Below are 11410 nucleotides of genomic sequence, written 5' to 3'. Positions count from 1 at the left end.
AAGTTACCTCGACTGCCCTGTAGGGACACTTCTTCATAAAACGGATGAGTTATGTTGGATGGCTGACTCATTTCTAATAGCTAAAGAAACATTCATATCCTCAAGCCAAAAGGAGCAAAACTATAATATACATCTTGTAAAAGGAAAGTTTTACATTCAGGTAAATTCACCAATTTGCTTTACTAGTGGAGAGTTAGATGACAATATGATACCAATCTAACAATTTATGTATGGGAAAAATGCTACTTTATGAAGCTAAATTCAGCATTCGGTTAGCTTAGCTTAGCAAAAGTGGATTTGACCAAAGGTAGTATACTGCACAATGGCCCTTTTGTGAGTGCTACTATTTTAAATAAATGATAACAAAAAATATGATTATAAATACGAATTATTACTTTATGATTATAAATATTAAATTTGTATAATAGTTATTGAAATAGAAATTATTATTTGTATGTAACATTATTTTGATCGACAACTATTATATTCCTGTTTGTTATCAAAATATATTAAATATTATAATTTCTTAACATGGAAAATACTTATCTGCAAATGTGTTTTGAGATGTTGGGGGGCGTTGGCTGACTCATTAGCCATGCATTAGTGACACCTGTGCAGGGCGCCGCCAGGGATTTTGGGCCCCATGAAAATATATCACATTGGTTACTTAAACATTTTTTTCTTAATGTTCTAAAATTGTTTGGGCCCCTGTCAGTCACGGGCCCTTCGAATCGTCCTAACTTTTCACCCTCTTACGGCACCCCTGCACCTGTGTGAAACACCTGGGTTAACTTTGAGAGCTGCATCCTGCTCCGAGGAAGGCGCAGGAAACAAGACATTTTGATAGACAAACGGCGTCAGTCTCCTACCACGAACAATATCAACACATGACAACCCGGGACATTTACACCGAAGACCGTGCTGTCTGAGTGGACCGAGGGTATCCTCCTGAGGAGCGGATATTGAGGATTTGCTCGCTCCGTGTGAGCTGGCAGTGAGTCAACAACCCTTTTCCTCTAGACAGGAAAGGTTGCATGCAAAAAAAAGACTAGGAACGCATTTATGTCTAATTCAACTCGTATCAAAAGGGCTCATAGGTTGCGGGCTTACTTGCTATTTCATATTCACTTTTATATGAAGAGCCTGACTCAGCAGCCCACCGTCAGAGTGACTTTCTATTTAAAGCTGTTAAATAAAAGTGTCCATGTAAAATCAAGCATATCCATATGAAATGTAATAGAGCATAAGTCAAATGGAAATCATTTGTTGTAGATGTCCAGAGAGATAAGGGAAGAAAATGAATATAATACAATTGTTCTGTTTATGTTTTTATGTTTCATGTGGAACTACTTGAGCAGGTCTCCCTTGAAAAAGAGATCAATGATCTCAATGGGATTTATCTGTATAAATAAAGGTTTGAAATGAAATGAAATGTGTGTATTTCAAACGTATTTGTCAAATAATTATTGCCCTGATATGATATGTGCTAATGAGCAGCACTCAAAGAGGATAATGTCTCAATTATTATAACACCAAGTCAGAAAGGCCACAGTCATTTCCAAGTGTTAGCCTGACCTTTTAGATGTCAGTGTCAGTCAGTCATCATTAGCTGACAGTACTGAGCCAGAGCGGCTCCATTATTCCAAACTAATCATTCTCATTTATTCAAGGAACAACCTGTGTGCCATTACACACTTATAAAACATCACAGCCTGGGGGATAACTAAGATGGAGATTAAATGTCTCTCCCAAAAGAACAGCAATAGTTATTGGTTCACTTTCCCCAAAGCAGATGTTTCCAACCAGAAGGAATTATCTTACTCACACTTCCTAACCCTTTAACCTCCAGGATACAATTTAGAGAGGTGAAATAAAAGACATACATCACACCTCTATGAGTTTACGCTTCACTATTTTGGGAGCTTTTATAAACACGATTTCATTTTCACAAGTAACTGCCTCTAGACAGGGCAATGTGTTACAATAATAAATTACATTTAGGTTGCACTCACTGTGATCAAGGCTTGGGGACGTGTGTGTGTGTGTGTGTGTGTGTGTGTGTGTGTGTGTGTGTGTGTGTGTGTGTGTGTGTGTGTGTGTGTGTGTGTGTGTGTGTGTGTGTGTGTGTGTGTGTGTGTGTGTGTGTGTGTGTGTGTGTGTGTGTGTGTGTGTGTGTGTGTGTGTGTGTGTGTGTGTGTGTGTGTGTGTGTGTGTGTGTGTGTATATTCAAACACAGAATGAGAGAAAGACTTAAAGAAAGAGAAACTTAGATTTAAACACACCCAGCAGAGGTAAGCTCGAAGAATCGATTGCACTGCCCACACACTCCCACGTGCTGAACAACATCATTAAAAACAAATGGGCACGACTGAAACAATGCAGCAATCTGTGATGCAACCAACTCCAAGTGAGACGCATCGTTGGATTAAGAACTCAATGGAAGAAACTAAAAAACCGAACGCTTTGATTTGTTGCGATTCTTAAACACTACTGATGCCCATTTCATGTCTTGATCACAGCTTTTTTTGGACCATGCATTCCATTAAAAAAGTATGATTAACAACCTAGTTTGTCCATACTTTGAATTATAGTACCCATCATTGAGATGATGTGCATCACAAATCAATATAACCAGAATATATTAACGATCATCGTTTGACTTGATAGATTTTTTGTCTGGGATCGTTTAGGTAAATTGTTTCTTAAATAGTAAATTCAGCTTTTTTATGTATTTGTTGTTGAGTCTCACGCCACCCTGTGGGCTGACAATATCCCACCAATGGAGAGATCAAGTATAATAAATATAAAAAAATAATGCTGAATAACATAATGATTTGCAAATTTTATTTCTGACATACAAACATAAAAATAAATCATTTGAAATAAGTTTTCATTAAAATGTAAAAGGGTAAACAGAATTAATTTTGACTCTTTTTCATCACTAATTTTAAATAATTTACAGTCCTAGCTCATGGCGAGTTAAAGAGACCACTTTCCGGTCTTTAAGAGCTTCAGGTCCTGCACATGTCACTTCTTCCAAAAAGAAGACATTCTGAGGATTGACAGTGAGCCACTTCCACAGATACTCCATCTTCTCATCGCACACCCAGGGGTTTCCGCTTAGGATGACCTGGAAAGACGAGTTTCTGTCCAGCAGCCCCGGGGGTAAATACTGCAGCTGATTCTGATTTAGCAGTAGAAGCTGAAGATGCTGAAGACCGTGGAGAAGTGTCTCCGGCAGCTCTTGGAGACGATTCTCCTGTAAGAACAGTTTTGATAGTTTGACGTTGTGGGAGAATGTTGTAGGTTTCAAGCATCTTAATTTGTTACCAGCGAGGTTCAGTGTCTCCAGGCGGTGCAGGTTCTTCAGGACACCAGGTTGTAGGTCTTGCAGATTGTTGTCACTCAGGTCTAGATTCGTCAGGTTGGCCAGTTTCTGAAGCAGAGCGACTTCAACACTTGTTAAAAGATTTCCAGACAAGTCCAGCCAGGTCAGGCTACTATTGCCAAGAACCCACTCAGCGTCAGCAACCTCAATCAGGTTATTCTTCAGCACAAGACTCCGAAGTGAAGCGTGGCTGAAGACATTTGGAGGAAGATTAACCAGCTGATTTCCTGTCAGATCCAACTCGTTCAAGTAAGGAACGTTCTTCAGTAGATCGGAAGGAAGGCTTGTCAGGTTGTTGTGATACAGCTGGAGGTTTTTTAAAAAGGGCACAGCGCTCAAATGGCTGGCTGTGATACTGCTGAGTTTGGTTGATTGGATTGATATTCGACTGGTATAGGGGGGAAAACCGCCTTCAGGGAAATTCATAAGGGAGCTCTGGCTGCATTCCACCTTTAAACCCGAACAGGAGCAGAGATCGGGGCAGGAGTGGGCGCATCCAGCCAGTGCAGAGAAGGTAAGGAACATCCACAGGTTCATCTTTAAAACACAGAGTAAACATTCAGTGGGAGAAGCAGATTCAAACAGGATCACGCAAACATTATTCTCAAAGGGTCACAAGTAATATCACTGCATTGTAAAACAAATCATAAATGCACTCTTACCTTAAGGGCACGGGAGAATTCTTGTTGATCACAGACTGGGTTTTATAGCGGAGTGAATTTGTTCCCAGAAATGAGTCAGAACAAAATGTTGCAAGAGGCAAACAAAACCAAGCAAACAAACCAGCTCATCAACCAGTGAGTGGTTACTTTTTCTGTTATTTCCAAAAGTAAAGATGTTACCACACACACAAATCAATATTTTCTTTTCCCACTCCTGCCTGATTTGTATGTACAGTATATAGTATTGAGTGTCTTTGATGCGGGCAAAATAACAGAATGAATGAGGTATTTGATTTGACCCTTCAATCCTTTTTTAATAATCACACAATGTTGGTGTTTACATTTCACTTTTAAAGAGCATACACAACTAACAGGCCGACATTACTAGACTATTTTCTTACTTGCTGAGAGTTATAGGGAAGATCAATTCAACTCATCTGTCAATTCATCGTGAGGCTTCAGACATTAGCTAATTAGCTTATCTTAATCCTAATGACTGATTTTAAATGCCATTTTCTTATTGTCTTTCGTTTTTTGTAAAGCACTTTGAATTGCCTTGTGTTGAAAGGTGCTATATAAATAAACTTGCCTTGCCTTGCCTATCTTAAATACTGGAAACAAGGGGAAACAGCTCCGTCAGAAATAAGCATACCAGCACCTCTTAAGCTTATTTATTTAAGGTATACTTGAACCACAAAATTATCATTTGGATAACAATTGCTCGCCCTATGTTTTCTTGAACTTTTGGAAGAACATTTTCTTTTTTTCCTCACGTTTCAACAGTGGAGAAATGTCCAGAAGTGGGAGGAAATCCATGACAAAATAAAGTAAATTAGGGGCAGCACACGGCAAAAATGTATCAAAACCCTCACACAAGCATTCATTTGCATAGTTGTATGGTCACATACTAACAAACATGCCTTGCTATATCCTTCCTATTTAAAACACTATTGCTTTAACCAGTGGCGTAACAAGGTTGTGATTGGCCACGGTGCAAATATTGTTTTGGGACCCCCACCCAATCGCCCCAAACATAAGCGCACACTGATGCGCTCACACACGCACGGACATACACAACCACTCAGAAGCGCCACATGTATAGGCTATCAACAACAGCCTGCCCTGGCCTCAGACCACCACAGCCTGACAACGGCACAGCGAACTAAGAAGAGGATTCAACCTGTTTCCTTGATGTTTGTCTCTGGGGAATGGGCCGGTAGGCCTACATACATGTAGACCGGTTGGTATAATAAAAAACGGCCTAATTTTGTCAGTTTAGTTATTACATCTCCTTGTTCTTTATGTCTTTATGTCTTTATTAGGATCCCCATTAGCACTAGCATGAGCATTGGCTATTCTTCCTGGGGTCCTCACACACTCAAAACATACATAAACATACAACAAAATTAAAACAAAACAGCTCATAATTTCATGCTATTTACAGTGAAATTAAGTGAAACTAAAATGGTTATCCAATGTATCACCATCCTAAGGCCAAACAAAAGTAAATACAAATAAGTGTACATAATAATATATGCATACATAGCCACAGGCACAGTTCAAATTTACTTTGTAATACTTAAATAATATGTTAGCAACCTTTTGAAATGTACTTGAGAATTTTCCTGAATGATGTGAACCGGTAAAGAGTTCCAGCTGATCATGGCTCTGGACATGACTGTTTTCTGTCCCATATTTGATTTAGATTTGGCTAATACAAACCTTCCTTCTATTGTATGTCGTGTTTGATAGTTATGTTGTGCATATTGCGCTATAAACCTTTGTGATAATATATCTGGTGAGTGAGTCACTGTAATATTTCTGACAAAATGTAATAAAATATAAGTTGACCTCTGTCTGACAGTTAACCATTTCAGTGTCTCCAGCATTTCAGTGACTGGTTCTGTAGGAGCACTGCAGTGCACATCGTGCTGCCTTATTTTGTGCTACTTGTAGTTTGTTTAAATCTTTTTCAGCAGCACGTTCTCTCTTGTCCTTTCTCTTTTGAGTGCCGCTCTTGTGCTTTGGTTTGCTGCAAATTATAAATGCAAGCTATTACATTTTTTATAATGCTACCGAACTTGCTGCTGCCAGCTACAGTTCAGGTTGATTAAACGGTGACATGACATGAAAGAGAGCAAGGTCATTGGACAGAGAAATTACAAATTAATTTAGGTTGCTTGGTTACTTTGAAGACTGCGTGAACCGGTGAATGCCATTGGGGCCCCAAAAATATATATATATAAAAAAAGAATATTAAAACAAAATAAAAAAATAAAAAAAGGAATTTTTTGTTGTTGCATGGGCCCCTTGCCGGCTCTGGGCCCCGGTGCGTTGCACCATCGATAGTTTCGCCACTGGCTTTAACAGTCTCACACTTCTCGCTTCTTGTCAGTGCGAGTCAACAGTGGTTTAAATTGTATGCAAAGTATTCCCTTCACACATTATATCTGGTTTGCTAACCTCATACAAAATGGTGATGATTTGATGAAGTCTCATGGTGTTTGTAAGGGAATTCGTCAAATATAGCCAAGTTTTCCTCACAGCATTAATGCTAAGCTAAGCGAAATGTCTTGTGGCTGTTGCGTCATATTTGGCTTAACCTATTTTGTGCGCAATTAACAGATCGACAGAAATTCTTAGAAGCTTTCTTTACTCGCACCATATTCAATAATACATTTAGGGATATTGACAAAAGAACATGTTTCAGTGATTGTAAAATAAGACAGCTGAACTGGGTATATCATTTAATAGATTGTAACCAGTATGAGGATGGAAAAAGTTAAGACCACAGATTTAGTTCACTTAATGTCAGCAACATTAGTGAGCGCCCTGCCAGAGGCTGTGGGCGGGAACATGTGATGGTCTCTGGCAGGAAGACCTTCTTCTTGTTCTTCTGAAGCCACCTCCAGAGGTACTCCACCTTCCCGTCACAGTGCCAGGGGTTGTTGGTCAGGTCCAGCCCCTCGTCCTCCAGAGAAATCAAGGGCTCCAGCAAACCTGCAGGGATGTGGCTCAGCTGGTTGTCATCCAGGCTCAGGTGTCTGAGCTGAGTGAGCTCTTGAAATACGTTTTGGGGGAGTTTGTTGAGTTTGTTTCGAGAGAGGAACAGATAGGTGAGGTTACGGGTGCTATGGAGTACGGATGGATCCAGGGTTTCGAGCTTGTTGTTTTGCAGGTTCAGCCTCTCTAGTTTGGTCAGTGGGACCAGAGAATCTGCAAAAATCTTCTCCAGACGGTTGTTGGCGATGTCCAGTGTCTCCAGGTGGGGCAGCTTCTGAAGCAGAGCAGTCGGGACCTTCGTTAGACTGTTCCCAGATAAGTCCAACCAGGTGATGCTGCAGTTATCAGGGAGCCACTCGGGCACCGCCATCTCAATACGATTATTCTTCAGCACCAAGTCCTTGAGCGGGGCGGGGTTAAAGACGCCTTCAGGCAGGTCGCTCAGTCTGTTTCCTGTAAGATCCAACGTGTTGAGGAGAGGAACGCCTCTGAGGAGATGAGGGGTGAGGCTCTGCAGGTGGTTACTGTACAGGTGCAGCCCTCGCAGCCGAGGCGTGGCGTTTAGGTGCTGCTCGGAGATCGAGGTGATGTTTGTAAACTGGATGGTCAGAATGGTGGTGTTCTTCGGTAATCCCTCTGAGGGGTACTCTGTCAGGGGAACTGCATTACAGACCACCTCAGCTCTTCTGTGGTAGCATTTGCAAAGTGGCGGACAGGAGAGAGCGCCATGGAAGAAATATGCAAAGCAGAGGAAAGCGAGGGCACACCAGGACTTCATTTCTAGGAGAAGAGGACACAGAGTTAAAGATCAAGAAAAATAACAAATGGATCAAATGGATCAAATATCTCGAGGTATTTCAGCACTGCAAAACATACAAATTATTTCCAGTGTATGATGTTCATGAACATAAACAAAAATAAAACTTATGAACATTAAAGTAAAATGTATGTACACGAGTAACAAAATAAGACTTTTGTTAATAATAATAGAAGTTTTGTCCATATACAAGATTTAGATTCCCTAAGTAACAAAGTAAAACTTACTGTGGTTTTCCAACCGCTCCTTATATCAGATTCAGCAGCAGTCACTTGCGAATGATTGAGCCATTTGGGGAGCAGAATCCCCCGATGTAATCATTACTTATTAAGTAAACAAGGACGGCTCAAAACAGTCATTTGTCAAGGACAGGCAGTTGCAACAGATTGTGAGACTCTAACCTGCAGGGAAAGTACAAAACCTGGACACTTAGTTTATGTTGGTTTATTTTACATTTATGATAATTGTCAAGTATGATGTTTAAGTGTGTGCTTTAATGTGAGCATATGAAGTTTATGATTCTAATAGTTTGCCATGGAGTGAAATACATGTTTACATTATTTTGCACTTTGGATTTTTTAGATATGGGAAGGAGGAAATAGGGCATAGGTAAATATCATCCATGTAAAATGAGATCAATTCGATTTAATTTGCTCAAAATGTTAGTAGTATTCAGATACAGTAATTATCATTTTAATAATGCAGAAAACCACAAGGCAGAAAAATAGCCCCTAAGCCCCAAGGACCCCCTCGGCGGGTCCTTTTGTTTTGTTTTTCACGACACTGTGTCTCAGGGGATCTTAATATTTAAGAACCTATTAATGTGTTATACCAGATTAACGGGAATAATCTCAGCTAACTGACGATACAAGGGTCATTCCAGAATTGGAGGACAATTTAGACACCAACATTTTTGAAAAATGAACTTTTTATTTTATAATTTTTTTTATGTATTTAGGAAAAACAGATAATAAACCATCAACAAAAAAGATTTGCCCAGCTAGGCATCAAATTAATATTTTCCAATGAAGAATTACCCCTATTACTCTAATTATAGTAACAGGGTTGAAAATCAATGCTAATTTGAGCTTTAACCTCAGGAATTATTGCTAGATGTAGCATGTAATACTACTTTCAAGGCAATGACAAACTTGAATATCTAATGCAAGAAAGATAACTTTGAAATGAATATGCTTTATTCTGATAATATCAGTAACAGGGTTGAGTGGGTCAGAGTGCCACACTCTTTTAAGACTGAAAATATTGTAAAAATATGAAAAATAAAAGAGAGGACTTAGTTTTGGTCTACCCATGGCACTAGCACATGGCTTGCTGATGTCACTTCCACTGTGTCATCTGATTTACAGTTGTTTCACTTCCTGTGCCAATCTAAAAAGGTTTGGGTAACAGGGTTGAACGCATGTTGAGGGACACACCTTCTGTGCAAAATTACTGTTATCTAAAATATGTTTATGATTTAACAAGTTGATTTTACCATTACAAGAGACATATATCAATAGAATAATACCAACAAAAGTAAATAAAATCCCTATTTTAAATGTTATATTTGACATGCAAGTTGGTCACCAAGAAGCGGGGACAAGAGAAAAATGCCATTTTAGGGGATGTTCGAGAGCTATTTGATCATTTAAATAATATTTTTAAACCACTTTTTCTACAACTTTATATACATTTTGTCTCAATACAAGTATGTTTAACACAACAAGTGCATGTTTTAGCATTTTGGGCATGGATTATTAGATTTTTTATATGGGGGACATGAAATGTCCTCCAATTCTGGAATGACCCACAAACTATTTTTACCAAAACAAAACACAAGTCTCATAAGAAGCATCTAAATGACCCCTGAGCGAAAAATGCTAACGCACTTTGGCACAGAACTCAAGATAAAAGATACCCTTATTATTACTTCGTATAGCTGCACATACAAGATATCCGATTAAAGCTGAGGTTCCACAGATCATTTAGGTATATAGTATCATCACTGAACGATCCAAACTCGTGACAGGGGAAGCAAACTCAGACATCACAACACGTACCTTTACGGAGCTTTTACGGGAGATCGTCTCACCGTAGCTGTCAATCTGATCAAAAGACTTGTTCAATAGCATTAAAACGAGAAAAAACGAGAAAAAACGCGGCTGAATCGGTTAATCCATAGGTTGATAATGTTTCAGTGGAACTGAAATAATTATTTATAATCCATAATTCCATTTATATGTAAACATCGGAGAGTAAAAGTTAGCTGCTAATGGTAGCCACCAGAGTTATCGCAGCTTCCGGTTTTGGCTATGCGTCAGTCTCACACACACACACACATTACTAAATAAGGAGTATGTGGGAGTTCCCCTCTATTCCATTGGCTCTGACGGTTAGAAAGAGATGTCAATCAGCAAAATCGAGCAAGGGGGCCAGAGATAGGTCAAATCCACCCAAATGACCCCAGAAGTGTTTTTTTGTTGCTAAATCTCTCCAAAAAGGTCAAATTTCACTTGTTTTGCATCAATCTTGATACAGGGTACTTATTATATGTTGTAGTTTGGATTCCTAAAGCTTTTAGTCTACCATCCCATCGTTCAAGGGTGGTTTTCACTATAAGTAATTTTAATTTTTTGGACAGACACAATCATTTACGTTTTTTTACTGTGTTCAATCTGAATTTACTTTAAAATAAAAACATCTATATTGATTCTGACACTTCTACATCCAACTCACAGATGTAACCTTGCTTTGAGAAAAAAGATTATTAATTTAACCCTTTAGGAGGAAAGATATGGTCATTTGTTCTGGGAATGTCATTTTCGAGCCTAGACCTGAAAAACAGGCTCGGGGCTTAACAGTAGAATATAAATTGTACTGTTGAAGTAAATCCTGTTTTAATTAGCTCATAGTTTCCTTAATTTATAATGAATCATTTTGTATTATCTTCATGTGTTGTATATAAAATCATAGGTTAAGAGTAAATAAGTAAAACTAACTGCAGTAGAGTAAAAAATACAATATTTCCCTCCCAGATGAGTAGAGTAGCAGCATGAAATTGACCTCAAATTAATACTTGAAAACAGTTTTGACACTCCTGAAAGAAATACATTTTATTTTCCGAAATGTAAATACAAATCTATATAGAAAGTGATGAGCGAAGGCTGCGTGCCACATGAGGTCAACCGCTGTCGGTACAGCAGGTTTCAGGGTATTGAAGCAGAGCATAGAGTCACACGGCTGATGACAGAATGGATCAACTTGCAGTATGAAATATGAGTTCAGCAGATGGGCAACATGACGAATCATTACATTATGTATGTTGAGTGCCAGTTGGCTTTAGGCTGTTCTGAAAGATTTATTTCAGCCGAGCCGACTCACTCCACGTGCACTTGCGAGATACAGAACTATTCTGGTAGAGTTCAAATAGTTTCCTAAAATACACAGTAGTCCGATCTAACACCTGCCAAGGATCACCGCAGTGTTTCTATAACATTCTGTATTTATAATATCATTGTCTTTTTTGGTATTCTTCATTTT

General features: G+C 38.9%; 2 protein-coding genes across 2 annotated transcripts; both read right to left on the bottom strand.

The window, feature by feature from the left end:
• Positions 1-2830: 2830 nt before the first annotated feature.
• On the bottom strand, positions 2831-4158 carry LOC117440061 (phospholipase A2 inhibitor beta-like). The gene is made up of 2 exons (XM_034076282.2): positions 4051-4158; positions 2831-3925 (listed from the first exon to the last, which is right to left on the bottom strand). The coding sequence occupies exon 2, from the start codon at positions 3923-3925 to the stop codon at positions 2957-2959; it is 969 nt and encodes a 322-aa protein (XP_033932173.1). The 5' UTR covers positions 4051-4158; the 3' UTR covers positions 2831-2956.
• Positions 4159-6686: 2528 nt separating this feature from the next.
• LOC117440102 (leucine-rich alpha-2-glycoprotein-like) lies at positions 6687-8180 on the bottom strand. The gene is made up of 2 exons (XM_034076353.1): positions 8098-8180; positions 6687-7833 (listed from the first exon to the last, which is right to left on the bottom strand). The coding sequence occupies exon 2, from the start codon at positions 7829-7831 to the stop codon at positions 6833-6835; it is 999 nt and encodes a 332-aa protein (XP_033932244.1). The 5' UTR covers positions 7832-7833; positions 8098-8180; the 3' UTR covers positions 6687-6832.
• Positions 8181-11410: the final 3230 nt, after the last annotated feature.

Source organism: Pseudochaenichthys georgianus, chromosome 24 (assembly GCF_902827115.2).
Source record: "Pseudochaenichthys georgianus chromosome 24, fPseGeo1.2, whole genome shotgun sequence".
Lineage (NCBI taxonomy): Eukaryota > Metazoa > Chordata > Actinopteri > Perciformes > Channichthyidae > Pseudochaenichthys > Pseudochaenichthys georgianus.
Note: the sequence above shows the minus strand (reverse complement) of the source record. Positions and strands in the feature narration are given on the sequence as shown.

Excerpts from the sequence above, each read along its gene's own strand:
- LOC117440102 (XM_034076353.1), bottom strand. The coding sequence starts at position 7,831 with ATGAAGTCCTGGTGTGCCCTCGCTTTCCTCTGCTTTGCATATTTCTTC.
- LOC117440061 (XM_034076282.2), bottom strand. The coding sequence starts at position 3,925 with ATGAACCTGTGGATGTTCCTTACCTTCTCTGCACTGGCTGGATGCGCC.